The sequence below is a fragment of the Primulina eburnea genome, chromosome 1 (genome assembly GCF_022965805.1).
Source record: "Primulina eburnea isolate SZY01 chromosome 1, ASM2296580v1, whole genome shotgun sequence".
In the NCBI taxonomy this organism is placed as follows: domain Eukaryota; kingdom Viridiplantae; phylum Streptophyta; class Magnoliopsida; order Lamiales; family Gesneriaceae; genus Primulina; species Primulina eburnea.
The window spans coordinates 57,486,424-57,506,801 of record NC_133101.1 but is presented as its reverse complement, the minus strand read 5'-3'; the positions used below and the strand labels follow the sequence as shown (position 1 = coordinate 57,506,801).

Genomic DNA, 20,378 nt, shown 5'->3' with positions numbered 1-20,378 from the left:
ACACTCATAAAATTGAAAGTCAGGAAACATAATTGGTGGTTAAATGTCAATTTTTTTAAATCTATTTGACATCATAGAAAGGGCACCTAATCAATCACTAACCTGTAACTACAAAGTTTTAATAATAAAACAGATTTCTTAAATTACATTTCATTTTATATAATTAATAACTCGTTAGATAACTCCTTAACAAATATAAATGATTAAGATTTGCCATCTGATAATAAATTTTGGTTGAAACTTCAACATATCTTTATTGAATCTCATAAGCAGTAGCCTTTAATAATCTGGTTATATATTACATTTTTTAAAAAATTACTGCTTTATTGATAATGAATTATAGTTTTCAAATAAATAAACTAGTTAGAAGGGCGACTAAATCAATATTTACAGACATATGAATGACTAACAAAAAATAAACTGGAAAAGAAAAAATTACTTGAAGTAAACCAACAACCTGAAGTAAAAACAGCCTGTATTTAGAGAGAGTTACTCAGAATAATTCTCTCCATATTTCAACATCACTATATCATACGATTCTCTCAAATTTTAATAGAAGTTGACATCGTGTGTCGATTATCCAAATGCCAAAATTCTATCACATCGAAGGACTGAGAACTTACCGCTTTGCCAAAAAATATAGTTGATGGTAATGGTGCAACTCAAATCTTTTAAACTGTACAACAGCTCAAGCAACATGTTTCGATTGCTATAACAAACACAAAAAGTTATCACTCAAACAATCTCCCTCTCAATAATTGCACTCCTAACAATCAATGAGAATCGAACCTGTAATTTTGGCTTTGATTCCAATTGTAGGACTTAGCGTTTGTCGTTTTACCAAAAGTTATAGTTGGTGGTAATTGTGCAACTCAAATCTTTTAAATTATATAGTAGTCAAAACACCACGTTTCGATTGTAATAACAAACAAGAACAATTATTTCACTCCAACACACATCATACTGATAGAACACTCGAGATGTAACATGAAAAAATCTATCATATGAGACAACTCAAATTTTACCCATATTGTTTGTTTTTATACAAGATATTCATATTAACATCTTGTATAAAAATACACAGAAAGTAATACTTCGATGTAGCATAGAATGACCCTACACAATATAATTGTTGGTCTAAATGGTATTCCATTTTTATATTTATTATAACCCTTTTATTTCAGCTAATAATCAAAATTTTAGACGATAATCAAGATCCAGACCACGAACAGCCAGCCAAAATAAAAAAAAAATTGTATTGGTTGATCTATTGTAATCTAATTTGGGTTTTCTAAATGGCAAAAACTTGTGTGAGACGATCTCACGGGTCGTATTCGTGAGACGGATCTCTTATTTGGGTCATCCATGAAAAAGTATTACTTTTCATGCTAAGAGTATTACTTATTATTATGAATATGGGTAGGGTTGACCCGTCTCACAGATTAAGATCCGTGAGACGGTCTCACATGAGACTCACTCTTTCTAAATTGATCTACTAAATTCATCGAGTTGATCAATAACAAAGTTTGATTTTTTCTTTAGGGGATGAATTTTTATTTCAAAATCATCAATTGTTAATATGCCATATTACACACCTTCTTCTATGTGTAACACGTCTTTTTTTTTTTTTTTTTTCTTAATGGTATTATTGTTTTATAGAGTTTTTTGAACATTTTTTTTAATCGTAGTTTTTTGAATACTTTAGTTCTCATCTAAATTTATCTTTTTTTTAATAAAAAAACTTTAAACCATTGAAAAAAACAAAAAGGTGGCTTCTATAATTAGTGATGATATAGTAAAAATATCATAATAACTTTGATTTTATTTTATTGATTATTTAGAATGTTTCGTAGATTTATATAGAGGGCTCATAATTTTCGATGATAAAAACTTATGTGAGACGGTTTCACGAGTCGTATTACTGAGACAGATCTCTTATTTTGGTGATCCATGAAAAAGTATTACATTTTATGCTAAGAGTATTATTTTTTATTGTGAATATCGGTAGGTTTGACCCGTCTCACAGATTATAATCCATGAGACGCTCTCACATGAGACCAATTCATCTCCAGTAAGGTACGTTTTTCATATGTAATTACTTGAATTCTACGATTTCAATACTTTTTCTCATTGAATTGTATACTGATTCGAGCACCACCATAGTGGTTCCGACTTTTGCGCAAGTCGTCTCACTTTTTTTCTTTGATAAAAAAATATATTTTGAATGGTTAGATTCGATTTATTTAACAAAATTGATTCGTGATCATCTTTCGAGGTATTTTAACATGTGCTACTTTTTAGTAGAAGAGTCGAGAATTTCGATGGCTAACCGAAAAGTTTGACCAATCAAGCACTCTCGTTTAATTTTACCCTTTTGTACCTAATAATCAAGTTATAAGCTTTCATTAGGGAGGACAATTGAGTTGGATTTGGGTAAGATTTCTTATTCTTTGTCCTCTTTTTTCGTTTATTATATTCAACTTCTTTTTTTTCATCATCATCTCCATCGGGTATTGAATTTCATCTACATTCTCATACCCGCCAGATGATTGAATATTCATGTAATGCCCGGTTACTCGTACAAATGATAATAATGCGTTTATGTCGTTTATTTTGTAGTTAATTACCTTATTAGATTTCACGTGATGATTGAAGTATCAATATTGAGATTGAACATGACTTTTATATTGTTTATGGTGCATTGAGAATGAATAAATGTCAAAATAGTGATGGTAAGATGTGTACATAGAAATAGTGTTATGAAGTTGGTAGGAAATGAGATGTAGATATGGTAGTTTTTATGGGTTTTAGCATAATAATTTGAATATTGATCCAAATTGTGTGAGGCCATAACCACTAGAAAGCTAAGACATAATGCTACAACTTTCACGTTTTGGGTTTTGTCCAAATCATTGTGGAAGACAAGCCAAAAGCGCCCCGAAGTGAGTTGTGTGTATCGTCACTCCTACAATGACACATGTTGGGAGAATGGGCATAACTCTTTGCTCAGATCTCCAAATGACATGAAACCAGTGGGAGATTCAAGCCAAGACATAGGGCTACAACTTCCTAGTTTACCACTTTTCCAAATTATGAAGGGAAGAGACGTTTCCGGAGCAATCTTTGAGGAACCAGTGCGCAGAAGCAGAATGAGTGGCGCCCGAGCGGTAGGATTTTACCGCCCGAGCGCCAATGGTTCTGGAAATCTGGTCTAGGACAGAATGTTCCGCGCTCGAGCGGTAATTTACGACCGCCCGAGCGCCGCCTTTTATATAAGATGATAAGTTTCGAAGTTCTGAACATTTCCATCAGCTTTCTTCATCCCTTCTTCAGCAAAACACGAAAGAAATCAAGAAAAATTCCTCCCAAAGCTCCCTTCTTCCTTTCCTCCATCATTTTGAAGATAGATCTTAGTTCTCCATCACAAGAACATCATATAGGTGTAAGTTTTCTTCTCTTTTAGTTGTTGCACATGTAGAGGAGTGATTTTCACCTAGTATACACATAGTGATGAGTTTATTGATGTATTTGACAGTATAGGAGCGAGAAACACCGTCTCAAACCAGTGTTCTTAAGCTTGGACTGTAAGTTGGCATGTTCTTGAAGTAATACATGAGTAATATTATGAATTTCAAATGCATCTCATTGTCTATTGATATATGTACATTGTTAGTATGTTTATTGATGAAAACATAGCACCATATTCCATTGTTATGTATTAAATATGTAAGGAACTCATGAATATTGATGATGGGTGCTATGTCATGAACAAGAACATGAAAAGAAAAGGATTGATTTACATGATATAGAGCTTGTTGACATCATGGGTGGTTTTAAGTCCACCAAAGCTATTGGCCAATATATGTTCATGGGGCGTGGGGTTGCCAAAGGTTGCTCCCTGACGTCCAACACAGTAGTAGCTATATAATAAAGCAAGCACGGTAGTACAGGTCAACTAATGAGGCTCAAGTACAAAAATGAACATTGAATATATGCTACGGTATGACATGTTTTAAGATTCATTGTTGATCACGACTTGATATGTATGTTCCTTCGATGCATATTGATACGTACAAGTGCCAACTTATTGAGTTTTATAAACTCACGTAGCTCATATATTACAGGATCAGGTAGTGAAGATGCGTAGGATGCCGGTTCGCCAATGGATGCTAGTGACGTGCCTCACCTCGACAAGAACCGGGCTTCTTATTGTATAGCTTCCGCATATGTATTATAATGAATTGAATGTCAGGGTTTGAAACAAGTTTTACAATGTTTAGGCCTAGGGGTATGATGGTACAAAATATGTTTGTGTGTAAGAATACGATTATATATATATGGGTTGATGTTGTTGCTTGAGTTGAGTTTTTGTCTATGTATATATGAATGTTGTTGCTTGGTTTGGGTTTATACAAAATATAGGGACATCATGCCAAAATTTTTACAAATCGTCAAAGTAATGCCTCTTGTTGATTTGATTCATAATATAGTTATATCATTCAAATCCTATTTTGATTATGGTAATTATGCTAAGTATAGAGTAAGGGTGTGACAATTCATATCATACCCACATATCATATTACCACCCATAATTTCATTTTCTCATATTTGAATTATTCGAGTAAGCTATGAATATTTATAAAATTATTCAGAATATTAGAAAAATTAAATATAAAAATTAGAAAATTAGAAACAATTTATCCTATAAAAATAACATCAACCCCTATATTAATAATATTCTTCATTTACAATAAAAAAAAAATAATAATATTCTTCATTTCATCCAACTAATATCATTTAACAAAAAGATATTAGAATTAATTTCATAACCGAAAAATCATATATGTGTGAGTTACGGGTTAGATATGAGAATGATTCTTAAATATATTTCTTCATTCACATGCTCAAAAATCTTTATACTCGATTACTTATTTATTTAATCGAATTAAAAATTATGTTCATGCCATCTTCCATTGAAGTTAGGTATCAGATTTTCTGAGTTGGAAAGAAATAATCATCCCTGACTTTCATTAATATTTGAAGGAGCTTTTTGTGCCTAATTGACATAACCTGTACTGCCAAATCAATAGACACGTGCACATGATCCACGCGTCCAAACCAGTCCAGATGCATCACGAAAAATAATAATTTTTTTTGGCCTAATATAATTTTTTTTTTTTTGAAAATTCAATAAAATTGATTTCCGGGCGTGAGCCTGAGGTATTAGGGTGGGCACTCTTTAATTATATTACATCAGTAAATTTTGAAGCAAAGATTGGAAATTTAATTACTCTAGGGTTTGACATATGGAACACTGACATATATATATATATATATATATATATATATATATATATATATATATATATATATATATATATAGTGGATCTCATGTGAGACCGTAACATGGATCTTAATATGTGAGACATGTCAACTCTACTGATATTCACAATAAAAAGCAATATTCTTAGCATAAAAAGTAATATTTTTTAATGGATGACCCAAATAAAAAATTCGTCTCCTAAATACGACTCGTGAGACCGTCTCACACAAGTTTTGGTTATATATGTATATATATATATGTGTGTGTGTGTGCGTGTCTTTATTTTTATATTATTTTATTGATATAAGTTTTGGGGGCTAGAGTTTTAAATTTGTTTATTTGGACTCACTGAAATGGCATTAAAGATCACCAAATTTTACCAACTTTTATAATTCATGATTTATTTGATTTTTTGAATCTTACATTTTACAATTTATCTAGGGATCGTTGGTAGTATTTTAATTTGATACATGGAAGTTCCCATGCTTATATTTTGAATTTCTTTTGGGTTGTAATTGGATTGAATTATTTAATTTGGACGAAAATATTTGATTTAATAAAAAATCGGTCACAATTATTATTAGGATTACTTAACTTGATACAAAAAAGATTTAAACTTTACTTGAATTTGGTTCATCCAAACAAGCTGCCGAAAAACTTGAAATCCATCATTTATAATAACGATGGATTTAAAATTCATCGGGCATATGTATCATATGAAAGACATAAAACCATTATGATATCAAGCCACTTCACGTAAATCCAGCCACTATTGGATATTGAATTTGATTTTGAAGCCAAAAAGAAAAAAATGCTTGGAAAAACAAGTTATTTCAAATCATTAGTTCTAATTTTGAGCCAAATGCATACAATGAATTTGATATTTGGAATTGAAATCAAATCCATACAAAATTTTCAATTCAAATACAACCTAAATAGCTTTCCAATCTAATCTCGGATTTACTCTATAATTTCCACAAACACAAATATAGCTTTAAATAAGCCAAAATATTCTTTCACAAAATCCTAGATGATGTCGGAATAAAGGATCGCCAATAATGATGTACTGATGCATTGTAGATTCTTATCGAGACATGGCATGATAATTTGATCATGATGTCATGTCAATCGCTAGGAACATGTGAAATATATGTCTAATCCAGTAATGAAAGTTTTGTAAGAGACTTGGGCAGGATACCATGAGACAAAAGATCTTATTTCTAAAGAGATTTTGTTTATAATCCCTCTTTTTATAAAGTTCAACATTGGAATAATTTCATAAGCTTTTCTCGACTTTGTCCATGACAACAAACAATTCGAAATACCTCTGCCATTTCTAGAATATTTTCGATTCAAATAGAATTGATTCGAAGCAAACTATTCATACGAAAAGGGCTATTATCCATTGATAATTTGTGAACCAGTAGTGGTGCAAGTTTCAAAGTAATAAGCATCATGCACTCTTACTTCCTGGATCATCGAGTCGGTGCAGTTAACTATATATGCAGGCTTCAATTTAAGACAAGAGCCAGGCCATCATCTGCTTATGTTTCTCGACACCGTTTACGTTGTCAATATCCGAGAGCCAGTGCGACAATATGTTCTCATCTTCTCCCCACGATATCGATCCCTCCCATCCAACATCTCCACCATTTATCCCCACACAATCAAAATCACGTGGTTCCCTTTTTGGGGTTTCCTTCTTCATCTCCATTAATTTCTCTCTGTCATCATTATCCTCCGCCAATGTTTCATCTGCTCGATCCGACGTACCGATCATCATCAAACTGTCCTCATGTTTCGTGACATCGTCCTTCATCTCGCATGAAATCTGACCACTATCCATTGATCCTGTGGAATATTTCTCTGTAATTTCCGTGCTGGCTCCGCTATTCGTATCCGTATCTTCTGTATTGGTAGCACGATCAGATGGTGTGGTATCATTACCATCAGCTATATTTTTTCGGGTATTCTTGACGGATGCCCGCTTCCGAGGCAGCTTCACTGGGGGCGGGGGAGCCACCTGAGGATTGGGCTGTGGGGAAGTGCTGTGTATTTTTCTGCTTAAACGAGAGTTCCAGTAATTCTTGATCTCATTATCGGTCCTGCCCGGCAACTGACCCGCTATCAAACACCACCTAAATGTCAACCCATTCATTAATTAAGTAGTTGCTAGCAATTATTAACGTAAATAAAGTCGAAAGCCAACTTTAAATTAAATTTAACATAATTACACGTGCTTGTTATATAAATAAAAAGAACACAAAAGCTTTTTTCATTATTTTTTATACACAAAATATACGTATTTCTCCGAATTCTTCCTATATCAAATCGCTAGATAAATTTATATTCAAAATAAAATATATTATGTACTTTTTTAAAAATATAACATTAGTAAGAAATAAAGACTGGCCTATTGCCCAGTGATGCATGGAGATTGATGATTATATCTTCTTCCTCAGATGAAAAATTGCCTCGCTTCAGGTCGGATCTCAAGTAATTTATCCACCGCAGTCTGCAACTCTTCCCGCATCTAAGTAAACCTTATAAATTATATATATTTAGCAAACAGAAAATCAATCAAATTAATATATGTAACTTATCATATATAATTTAATCAAATCAGTACATACATACATACATATATATATATATATATATATATATGTATATGTATATGTATATATATATACCCGCATTCTTGGGCAATGATCTCCAGGAGCCTTCTCCATTATGATGAATATAGTTTCTAAGTATTTCATCTTCTTCTGCGGTCCATCTTCCTCTTCTCAGACCTAATTTCTCGCAGCATGGAGTTCTTCCCATATTTATTTTTATTTTTTCGCAAATCCAACGTGCGAAAACACAAAAACTAGACTCAATGTACGTCCTAAATGTGCATATTTATAGAGGCAGCTCCATTAATTCTCTACAACTTGCTTTGCCCCACCTAGCTGCAAATGCAGCCTCCTTTCATTAATTAATTGATTAATTAATTAATTTAAACTGTGGATGTTTGATAATTAGCCTTCCTATACATGATAGAAGTCATTATAGTAATTGGAGTTGATATTAACTAATTAAAGTTCCCTCTTGAATCCTAATTTTAGAGCGACGAATAACGACGAATCACGAAAACAACAAAGTATTTCGATAAGAAACATAATTAAGTTATATTATTTTTCTTTAAAATTGTAACTAGTTTTGGTGTACAAGGGATCTACAGCATATTTTACGGTGTATTTTGCATGCATAATATAAATAATAAGATATTTGACCATTTGCAAATTATTCATATGTTGGTGTTTAATATGTTATCACATGTGTGTGCACTGATTCGATAGACCATTTAGCAGTTTCGGTACCATCACTACAAGAAAATATGTAGTTGAAGAAAACCGTTGTGGATTAGTGTGGTGAATTAGCGTGTTTTTTCGGAGAAACGACAACGATTTTAATTTAGTGAACCGTTATGGATTAGCGTTTTTTTCGTAGAAACAACAACGGTTTTAGTGAAATGTTGTTAAAATAGCGACGGTTTAAACAAATTAGCGATGGTTTTTGAACCGTCGCTAATTTAATATTGCGACAGTTTTATTAAAATCGTCGTTAATTTAAAATTGCGAAATTTTTATTAAAACCGTCGCAATTTTTAAATTAGCGACGGTTTAAACAAAAACTGTCGTTATTTGCTTAACCGTAACTAATAGCGACAGTTTAATTAACAAACAACAGTTTAATAAACAATCGTCGCAAATAGCGACGATTTTACCAAAAATCGTCGCAAATTGTCTATAAATACTCGCATTTTCGGTCCATAACTTCCACGTCTACGATAAATTTTTCTCTCTTATACGATTTTAGTTTCGATTTATGGTAAGTTTTTCGCTTCAATTCTTGGTAAATTTCTAAGTGTTAGTTAAGACCATGAATATTATTACTTAGAAAGATTGTAAGTTTTTTTGTTAGATTTACTAAATTATAAAAGTAATTTTTTTTATTTTACTTAAAATATTAGCGACAGATTATGTCTAAACCATCACTAATTAGTGAAGGTGTTTTTCTAAACCAAAAATTGTCGCTATTTAGCGATTGCTTAGTCAACAACCGTTGCTAATTGTAGCGACAGTATAACTTAAACCGTCGCTAATTAGCGACGTCTTAGTCAAAAACCGTCGCTAATTGTAGCGACGATATATTATAAACCTTCGGTAACTAGCAAAAACTGTCGCAATATAGACAACGGTTTTAAGCCGTTGTCGTTGAACGCACTTTCAACAACACAGTCAATTACAATAGCTTTAAATGATCTACGAGAACGGATAAAATTTGTTTTAGTTTACCGTTTTTGTTGTAGTGCATATTAAGTTTACAAAGAGCTAGATCAAACTGATGATATCATATTTGGATTTACAAATCCAATTTTTGTGAGAAATTTTCCAAGTTAACACGATAAGTTTGAGATGAGAATATCGGACTGCAATTCAAGAACCTCGACAAATGAATCTTCATCAATCAGGCCAAGTACAACAAGAAATTGCTTAAGAAGTTTGGCATGGAAAGCTGTCCAGTTGACTCTACCCCAATGAGATCAACCAAGCCATACAAAGATGAAGATGGAACACAAGTTGAGGTAGCTATGTATTGATGCTTAATTAGGTTATTGTTATACTTAATTTCTAGTCGAACAAACATCATGATTATTGTCTATTGTGCGCTGGATTTCACGGAAACCCTAAGCAATCTCATTGCATAGCAGTTAAACGCATTCTTAAATATCTTAAAGACTTTGTTAACATGGGTCTTTGGTATCCTAAAAACTTAAGTTTTAATCTAGTTGGATATTCAAATGCTTACGATTCAAGCAACAAGATTGACAGAAAAAGCACCAGTGCATCATGTCAATTTATTGGAGATAGACTGATATCTTGACTTAGTTAGAATCAAACCTCGATTGCCACATAAACTGTTGAGATTGTGTACCTGGATGTTGGTAGTTGTTGTGCCATTTGCTTTGGATTCAACAACAACTCAGAGATTATGGTATCATGTGCGTTGAATCTCCATTCTTTTATGACAATATCAGTGTCATTGCTATCATTTAAAAATCAATGTTACATTCTCGGACCAAGCATACTGAAAGACTTGAAAGCTAGAAAGTCATTGTGTTATGCTGGTAAAATATAATGTCAAGCTAGTAAAATAGTCAGTCAAGCTGGTATACATGTCTAGCTGAACCAGCTAGAGTTTGTGGAAACTTGATCTTATCCAATATGTTTTGACCAGCCACATCACCTAATGTACTGTTGGAACATCTCATGTTCGCAATCTTAATTTTGATGTTAACAAAACTTGTTATTTTTGTTTCTAATAATTTACTTTAGTGTACAGGTAGCTAGGAACTGATCAGGCTTCTAACTGATCAGTTAAGCAAGGTAAAACTGAAGCTGTCGAAGACGCCAACTGAGAGCATCAACTGATCTACAAAACTGAACCACTTCAACTGATGTATCGTAAAAGAGTTCAACTGATTGTTCAGTTGATAGGTGGTTCAGCAGAATAACCTCGGAAGCTCGACCAGCTGAAGAAGTGTTCAACTGATGAAGAACCCAACTGAAGATCAGTTCAACTGAACAAGAGTGAAATCAGTTCAAATGACGAGTCAACTGATTTCACCAGCCCAACTGAAGACCAGTTCAACTTACCAGTTCAGAACATCATTTTGGAGCAATCAGTTGCAGATGAAGACAAGCTGATTTAAGTGGAATCCAGTTGTGCGCAAAGGTACAAAACATTTGTCCAGTCAATACAATAATGAACGTTGCATCAAAACTTAAAGACAAAAATGTTCCAGAAAGATTGTCGAGGAGTACAACGCAGATCTCGACGAACAAATTCAAATGCAACAAATACAATTATTTAGTCTCACTGTACGATCAATCTTCCCGCTTATAAATAAAAGACCAGTGAAGACTCAAACATATAGAACATAACACAAATACAAAAGGGCGCGCATCAGAGTCATATCAGCTTAAGAAAGAAGCATTCAACTCAGTTGTGAGGGAACACTTCAATGTGTTATCAGCTTAGATTAGAAGTCTATTCTTCTCAGTGTGTGAGAACACTTTTCGGATAGTTTTCAGAGATCAGTTCTCACACACAACACTCACCACCACTCAAATACAATCTTGCAAAAAGACAATAAACTTGTGTATGTAGTCTTTCTCACATAGACGTTAAAGAAGTGTTGACTGAAAGGTGCTGCTTTCAGTCTAGTCTAGAAGTTCAGTTAAGGCAGTAGGTAAGTCCTAAGCTGGGTGAGTTTGAACAAGTTGTTGTATAGATCAAAATCTTCTAGTGAATCCTACCCGAGGTGGTAGAAGGGGTGACGTGACGTAGAAGCAGTTGAAGTCTCCGAACATCCATAAACATATCTTGTGTACTTAACTTTTTAACTATCATTTTCAAACTGATTTAATTAGTTAGAGCATCCATTGGTTCAGTTTTCACCATAATTGAACTAATCAATGCAAAAATAATCTAGTCTTTTGACTATTCAGTAACACAAGATATACAAATATATCAGTATTTCTTAACGAATGATTATTTCAAGTGTTTTTCGTTTGGTTCTATACCAAACTTGATCTAATTCATCGGTGTAAAAATTCTTAGAACACGAACTATTGCAGCTCTTGGAGAATATTTTGTTTGAAGCACCTCAAGGTGCTCGGCATTAGATCCTTCATGTACAGTAATCAGTTACGAACGGTCAAATGGTGTTCAAAATTTTGAAATTTTTCAAAAAAAGTATTTAAACATTGAGTATTTATTTAACCACTTCAGTTACAACAACTTGTAACCACTTCAGTTTTGAACTTATCAAATGCATAAAAATCAAAGTAAAAACTCCGTAAAAAATCAAACCCTAGTTGTATAAATCCTTAAATTCAACCGTTAACACAACACTCTAAAATATGGCTTGTCAAAAGCAGTTTGAGTAGTTGAGTAGTACTGAAAATCTTTGTTCATTTGATTGAGATTTATGTGAGTTAACCCCCTACGTTTTTCTAAAAGAAAATTAAATAATCTCAACTTCATAATTTTAGATGTACACGCTTTTTAAACTTCCGACAATATGTATTTACATTTTATGTGTTTGATGTATGGAAATTTTCATTAAAATCATACTAAAATTGTTTTACAAAATATAATTTTTTTTTTTTTTTTTTGCAATATGACACAACAAAATGAAAAAAAAATTAATTCACTGCAACTTGACTAAATAAATAAAATAGAAAAAAACATGATTTATGTTCATTTTTACTAATTAAAATTTGAATTATATGTAGAAAATATGTTGAAAAATTATTTTGTATGCAAAAAAGTGGGTTAGAATCATATTAATTTTTTTATAATGGGTCTAAGGGTATTTATTTTAAAAATATAGGGGGGTCTTTTATTTTTCACAAGATGTTACTAGTTTTTTTTTAAGATTTTACAAGAGGTTATTATGTATTTACGGGTTTCTAACTTGCTTGCAAGAAGTCAAGTCGCTCTGGATTTTATATCTAGCCGAACTCTCCAACTGCTACAGTGTATGTCTGCATTCTTCGAGCCGGATTCACAAATTCAAAATAAATCCTAACTACCGACTTGTATTTTCGGAAGATCTCTTTGACCAATCATATAAAAAAAAGAGTGAGTCTCATGTGAGACCGTCTCACGGATTATGAAAGAGTGAGTCTCATGTGAGACCGTCTCACGGATCATAATCCGTGAGACGGGTCAACCCTACCCATATTCACAATAAAAAATAATACTCTTAGCATAAAAAGTAATACTTTTTCATGGTTGACCCAAATAAGAGATCCGTCTCACGAATATGACCCGTGAGACCGTCTCACACAAGTTTTTGTCTAAAAAAAACAATGGCATCATAAGATCTGTATGTGCGCCAATATTCTATTATGTTCTCTAATTTCTATAGTTGTTTTTATTTACGTTGCCTTAAAATAAATAGGGTAGACATTTAATATGTAGGGATAGGGATATGAACAAATCAATTTAATTCAAAAATTATTCTCACATTTAAATTATTAAAGTTGAATAAAGTATATATATTAAAAAAATTAACTTTGACAAAATACAATATTTTTAAACGAAATTTAAAAAAATTATGTACAAAATTATATCTTTTTTAAAAAATTACTCATAAGGAAATAGTGTTTTAAAGATAATATTGGCTACTAGAATTATTTATGGAAGAGTAATGGAAATTTTGACATTCTATTTATTTAAAATTAATTAATTTATTTCGAACCAACAATTTATTACTCCTTAAAATTTAATTTTAGTAAAACTGGATTATTTTTACATCAAAGTTTCTTATAAATTAATTATTTTTTTATTGTGAATATCGGTAGGGTTAACCCGTCTCGAAGATAAAAATTCGTGAGACCGTCTCACAAAAGACCTACTCAATCATTAATATATCTGAGATTTAATTGAATTAATTAATTATATATGTTAGCCACCCTAATAAAACCAAAAAATTGTAACCAAGCTGTGGCACTAAGCCAACCCTATCAAATTATAAATTTTAATTATTGGCCAATAGCTTGGGTATTTTCTTGAGCGAAAATTATTATAATCGAGTTACGAACTTGAGATCTCATCTCACACTTCAGATTTTGATATCAGATGAAATACAAATCATCAATTTTTTTTTTAAGGATTTGATATAATCTTTGAACACTTGTTTAATTAAGTTATCGGTTATATTAAAATATTTTTTTGAATATATAGAACATATTCACGTAAAAAGTCGGAAAAAAATTTATAAATCACTTCTATTTGATTTTACCATTGATAAAAATATGTTTTTTGTGTTCTTACTTTGTTTTCTTTGTAGCATTTTTGTCTTAATTATAATTAGGGATGAGAAAAATACTGAGTTTTTGGTATACCGAAGATTTCGATATGATACGATAATAATATCGAATTTTTGGGTACGATAACAATATGTAATTTGAAAATTTTTATATATATCAAAATATCTAAATATCGAAAAAATATATAAAAGTTTTAAAAGATATAATATTTTAAAACAATAAATTTATAAAAATAGAAAAATGTGATGTTTTTTCGATATAAAAACAAAATATATCAATACTGTATCGAAATATCAGTATACATACAATTTTAATGTAATCAATATGCTAATCCTATGTATCAAAAGAGTGAGTCTCATGTGAAACCGTCTAACGGATTTTAATCTGTGAGACGGGTCAACCCTACTCATATTCACAATAAAAAGTAGTGCTCTTAGTATAAAAAATAATATTTATTCATGGATAACCCAAATAAGATATATGTCTCACAAATACGACCCGTGAGATCGTCTCACATAAATTTTTACTGTATCAAAAAATATCGATATAATTTTCGATATGATATACAATATATAATTTTCGGATATTACATCACCCCTAAATTATAATCACAATAAGCGTCTAATAACAGGAAAGAGAACCCGTACCCGCCAAACTCGGGGTGATTTGAAACGTGGCGGACGTTGATTGGATGAAACATGTTTGAGGGCTCTCTGATTGGTCAGTTCCCAAAAGAACACGTTGCATGTGTCCAGCGTGACGCAACTATGAAAAATTCGCATTTCGATCCGCCCTCCACCGTTCGCATACCCAAATTCGCACTCATACGTGCACAGATATTGAGTAGCCATTGCAGTTCTACACAGGCTGTTGATTTGATTTCCTTTGGTTTCCGATTTCAAGACCTAATTTTCGTAGTGATAGTTTTGATCTTTGTGCCAGAGCGATATGGCGCATCCAAGATCAAAATTATTGCTCCTCTTCTGCTTTTTATCCTGCCATCTGATCGTCATTGCCGCGTGAGTAGTAGTATTTGTAAATTAATAATTTTTGGTGCGATGGTATTGATTCAATGTATCTTAATTTATCTGGGATTTTTTTTTTTGCAGGAAGAGTTATTATGACATTCTCCAAGTTCCCAAAGGCGCGTCGGACGAGCAAATAAAGCGTGCTTACAGAAAGCTTGCCTTGAAATATCACCCTGATAAAAATCAAGGAAACGAAGAGGCAAACAAGAAATTCGCTGAAATCAATAATGGTATTATTCGATTTCTTGTGTTATTTGTCCATATTCTTTGTGGGATAAGCTTAGAAATTAATATCATATAGTTTGACGTGGCTCTCTCTAAGATTTTATTAGTTGGATTGAAATGGTTGGCTTTTTGTAGCTTATGAGGTACTATCTGATGGTGAAAAAAGAGGTATATATGATAGATATGGCGAAGAAGGTCTCAAACAGCATGCTGCTAGTGGTGGTAGAGGTGGAGGAGGAGGAATGAATATTCAAGATATTTTTAGCTCGTAAGTTCCTTCGGCTATACATTACCCGCTACTGCATCGTTGTGCTCGCAGAAATGTTTTGCCAATTGAAATGATAATCTTCATATGATGCTAAATTTGTGCGTTTGATTTTGTTGTGATGATTTGTAAGTCTGTGGATTTTATGGAAGAGATATACTGAAAATTTAATATGCGTTTGATGCTTTCTATACTTATATATTGCTTTGGAATCTGCAAAGGGGGCCATTTATGGGCTCTATTTTGCAAAAAAGTGCATGCAAGAATTCTGCTGTTAGCCAGTGGATTCCAACAAACCGGGTTAGTGGGTTTCTTCAAATCAAGAATTTGGAATTTGAGATCACCATAGTAGTGCACCTATTTGCAGAAATTTTCTGAGGCAGCAACTACATTGGCATCCATGTTCCCTCAGTACTTTTCATAGCTTAATCAAAATATTTCTTGCATTATTGGGGTGTTGAATATTGTCAATTATTGTGATATAGATTGCTTATTAGATCGCTGGTAGTTTCATTTAGTGTCTCATTTGTCATATTTCTCCCAAATTTAGTGGCATTTTTTGTTGATTGTGAAATTCAAAATCCAGCCATAAGTCAATATGTATTGTTGCTGACAAAGAAATATGTTAAAAGTTTTTTTGGTGGAGGTCCCACTGAAGAGGAGGAGAAGATTGTGAAAGGAGATGATGTGATTGTCGATTTGGATGCAACACTTGAAGATCTGTACATGGGGGGCACCATGAAGGTACTTTATTCGAAACAAGTAGGCTCATAGACAATCCCATAGATTGAATTCCTTGATTATAAAAATTGAAAAAAAAAATGATTCTGGAAAGTGCTGGGACAAACAATATTTTTAGGCATACAAACAAATATAATTATTTCATTAAAAATATGTTCTTTCATTGACTTGTTGCATCCAGTCTGTGTGACTTTCACTATTGGATTTGGTTTTTCCAATGCTTTGCTCACTACATAAAAATTCATCGTACTTTAATGAACATGTTTTACTTTCATACTGGAATACCATTGTCAATAACCATTGTCAAATGTGAAAATCATCAGGTTTGGAGAGTGAAAAATGTGCTAAAACCAGCCCCAGGGAAGAGACGCTGCAACTGTAGAAATGAGGTTTATCACAAGCAAATTGGTCCGGGGATGTTCCAGCAGATGACGGAGCAGGCATGTTGTTTCCTATGAAATATCTTTGAATATCGTGTGGCGGCAGCTGGACTTTTCATGCCACTGGTTTCTTTTATGTTACATCTATCTAAATTGCTTATTGCATTCCAGGTCTGTGAACAATGCCCAAATGTGAAGTATGAAAGAGAAGGTGATTTTATCACAGTGGATATTGAGAAAGGAATGCAGGATGGGCAAGTAAGTCTGCCACCATCCCTGTTCAGATACAGTTGGTGCTTGTTTTCATTCAGGGCCTCAGGCAATGACTACCGTCTTTTTGAGCAGATGCCAAGTTCTTACTGCATCAGTATATCCTAACCAGCCACATACTGTTATTTTGGATACCTTTCTTTCATTTGCTTGAGCCATTTCATCTTCATCACTACTTTTTACCAGCCAATTATGTGGACATTGGATGCTTAGATAGGGTCTGATGATTAGTTAGGATTAGATTCAGTTATTATTTAATACAAAAAGAGTCCAACAAATGTCCATGAGCCAGGAATTCCTTTTTCCTGTTGGAAACTTGGAGTGGCACTTTCCTAAAGGTAAAACTGTCCCTAACAACACGGCATTCTGGCAGCACACATGCAATTTCAGAATGCTACACCGTTATATCATATGATTTAAACCACTATTGTTTTGGTTTTTGTCCATAAAAATGAGTTTGCCTCCGAACATTATGGGGCTGATCTCCCAGATTTATATCCACTTGTTGTGCTAATCGCGTATTGAATTTCCTCCATGAAATGATCTTGCATATATGTGTTCCGCAGTTGCTAAATTTGCATTACATGTGCTTGAGATATGAAGCTGAATTGTAATTTACATTTTATGTACTTGTTTCTTTGCACAAGTCTTTTCCATTGATGTCTAGTGATACATCTGAATTCTGACCTATTTAAAGGGTACTTTCTGAGATATTTAAATTTGTTGTTCTATGGTATGCTTTGTTATCCTCTCAACTGCATTTTGAGTCCGTCGGTATTTCAATTTAAAAAACTATTTCCTGTTTATTCCACAGGAAGTGCTGTTTTATGAGGATGGGGAGCCAATAGTTGATGGTGAAGCTGGAGATCTCAAGGTTTGGTCCTTTTTCCATGGTTTTCAATAAATTTAATGTTGTCGTGTTACTACCACTAAATCAAACACACAAGTTGTGTGGACAGGACATAGATAGGATTAAAGCTCAATAACAAAATACAAATGTATCTTCCATGAAGAGGGATGTTTTACAAGATAATGACCTCTCTTTTCAATAGAGGTGGCCCCCTTTAGCAAGAATAATAATCTGACAGAATATAATTCTCTCACCCAGCAGTGCTATCAACATCCAATCGTGAAAAATTGCCTTGCCTAAGTAACTAACTCCCACTTTATTCATCTCTCCCCACTACAAGTGCAAAATCTCCCCCTCTCCTCATTTTGTGTATTCTCATGGTATAAACTTGAAATAGACAAGGCTTATTATTGATTCTGCTTTTTTTGTATCTCATTGTCTTGGCACAACCCACTAGAATCCTTGAACTCGTGTTTGTAGGATGGTGACAAGCCATTTAACTTTCTTGATTGTTTATTCGTGTTTGGACAGTTTCGAATCCGTACAGCACCCCACGATCGCTTCAGAAGGGAAGGCAATGATCTACACACAACAGTCACCATTACTTTGGTAATGATGCTTTGGACAATTCTACACCTTCCTTTTGCATCATAAAACTTCACTTTATTGCCCAACAATTTGTAGAGGCATGGTATTTTTGCCGCTGCAAGATAATTTTCATCGCAAATCATTTTGGAAGGCTTGTTTATTTGGTTGGTTGAGTTACTTAGAACAATTGTGTGCTGTACCCATCTTAAGGTTCTGAAATGCCGCTTTTTTCAAATTGAACATTTAAGAAGATCCATTGAGTAGGTTTTGGCAGGAGACATTATGGATTTTCTTTTACTCAACAAGCTTTTGCTAATCTCTGCTAATCATTGATAGCTTGTTTGATTGGCAACAGTGAGCTCGTGCGGATTCTGTATTTTTAAAATTTCTGCTCTTAAAATCATACTATCATTTTCTAATGTCCTCTCACATTCAGGTGCAAGCACTTGTTGGTTTTGAGAAAACCATTAAACACCTCGATGAACATTTAGTGGACGTTAGCTCCAAGGTGAGTGCCAATTTACATTGCTATAGTTTGCATTAGCTCCAACTATGTTGTATTACTGCTGTATCGAAAAGAGAATTTATCATGAATATTTTCTCCTCCATCAGGGTATCACGACGCCTAAGGAAGTAAGGAAGTTTAAGGGCGAAGGGATGCCGTTACACTTTAGCAACAAGAAGGGCGATCTATACGTCAAGTTTGAAGTTCTTTTTCCCACTTCATTGACAGAGAACCAAAAGACAAAGATCAAGGAAATTCTTGGTTAGGAACCAGAGGACCACAATGAATGTGACTACATAATTAAAATTCTGTTCACCACTCTATGCCAATTTTGTTCAAATTGAAATAGTAGGATGTTTAGGTTCAACCTTCCATCTCTTGGCTTTTTGGACCGCACGGGCCAATTAATAGCACTGGGATCCAGCAGAAATGAGGACCCAACCTTGAATTTTTTCCTGTGTATTATTTTGTTTGTGGACCATCAATTACCAACTACTACCAAATTTCCATGTTAAAGTGGGTGGAAAGAAAGACTTTTGATGTAATATGATTAACTGAATACAGCGAACATAGGACAATCTCTCCACACCTCACTCTTTTTTGTGCTCACATGATGTGCAATTTTCATTTGATTCTGTATTTTAAATTTTAGTTTGGTAGTATAGTTTGCTCATCTTAAAAATTATCAAAATATTCTATGAAAAACTTTATCTATGTGGGAAATTGAGAAATATAGGCAGCAAGGACATTAAAAGATACAAGGATCCAAGAGTATAGAAAAAAACCTTTTTTTCCCTCAAATATTAATTTAAGAATCCCATTAAAAATAATCTCTGTTGTGGGATTTTTCAAATGGATCAGAATAATAATATAATATATTTTTTTATGGGAAAAAAGTATCAGAATCTTCTCAATTGACCACGTTGTAGGGAAACGCCAGCATTCCGACAAAATCAGAGCCTTCAAAAGTTCCCCGCCACGCTACGCCACCCTTAATCAATATCCTCGGTCTGGATTCCTGTCCCCACCGACTCTCCTAACTATAACCAAATCCAGCTTCTGTCCCGAAAACAACAATTAGTTATGACCAATTTTTGTATTAGGTATCGGATTCGAAACAAACTCTCTTACAACAACAAAAACAAGACACGATTCTTTAGCAGATAAATGGGGATAGGCCATACGAATCCACCAACGTAGTCGTGCTCCTCGTCTATATTTAAAAAATATATCTCATGTTTAATTATTTTTATCCAACTTTTTTTTTGTTTATGTGTTCGCTTTATTAATATGTATATAGTCGTCATAGATA

At 33.2% G+C, this 20,378-nt stretch overlaps 2 protein-coding genes across 2 annotated transcripts; one reads left to right on the top strand and one right to left on the bottom strand.

The window, feature by feature from the left end:
• Window positions 1-6,537: 6,537 nt before the first annotated feature.
• Window positions 6,538-8,172, bottom strand: LOC140812959 (transcription factor MYB14-like). The gene is made up of 3 exons (XM_073171350.1): window positions 8,017-8,172; window positions 7,737-7,866; window positions 6,538-7,461 (listed from the first exon to the last, which is right to left on the bottom strand). The coding sequence occupies exons 1-3, from the start codon at window positions 8,147-8,149 to the stop codon at window positions 6,840-6,842; spliced, it is 885 nt and encodes a 294-aa protein (XP_073027451.1). The 5' UTR covers window positions 8,150-8,172; the 3' UTR covers window positions 6,538-6,839.
• Window positions 8,173-14,983: 6,811 nt separating this feature from the next.
• On the top strand, window positions 14,984-19,675 carry LOC140833525 (dnaJ protein ERDJ3B-like). Its single transcript, XM_073197860.1, has 10 exons — window positions 14,984-15,233; window positions 15,324-15,472; window positions 15,603-15,735; window positions 16,365-16,476; window positions 16,797-16,913; window positions 17,025-17,111; window positions 17,938-17,997; window positions 18,505-18,582; window positions 18,998-19,069; window positions 19,174-19,675. Exons 1-10 carry the CDS (start codon window positions 15,163-15,165, stop codon window positions 19,330-19,332), a joined length of 1,038 nt encoding a protein of 345 aa, XP_073053961.1. The 5' UTR covers window positions 14,984-15,162; the 3' UTR covers window positions 19,333-19,675.
• Window positions 19,676-20,378: the final 703 nt, after the last annotated feature.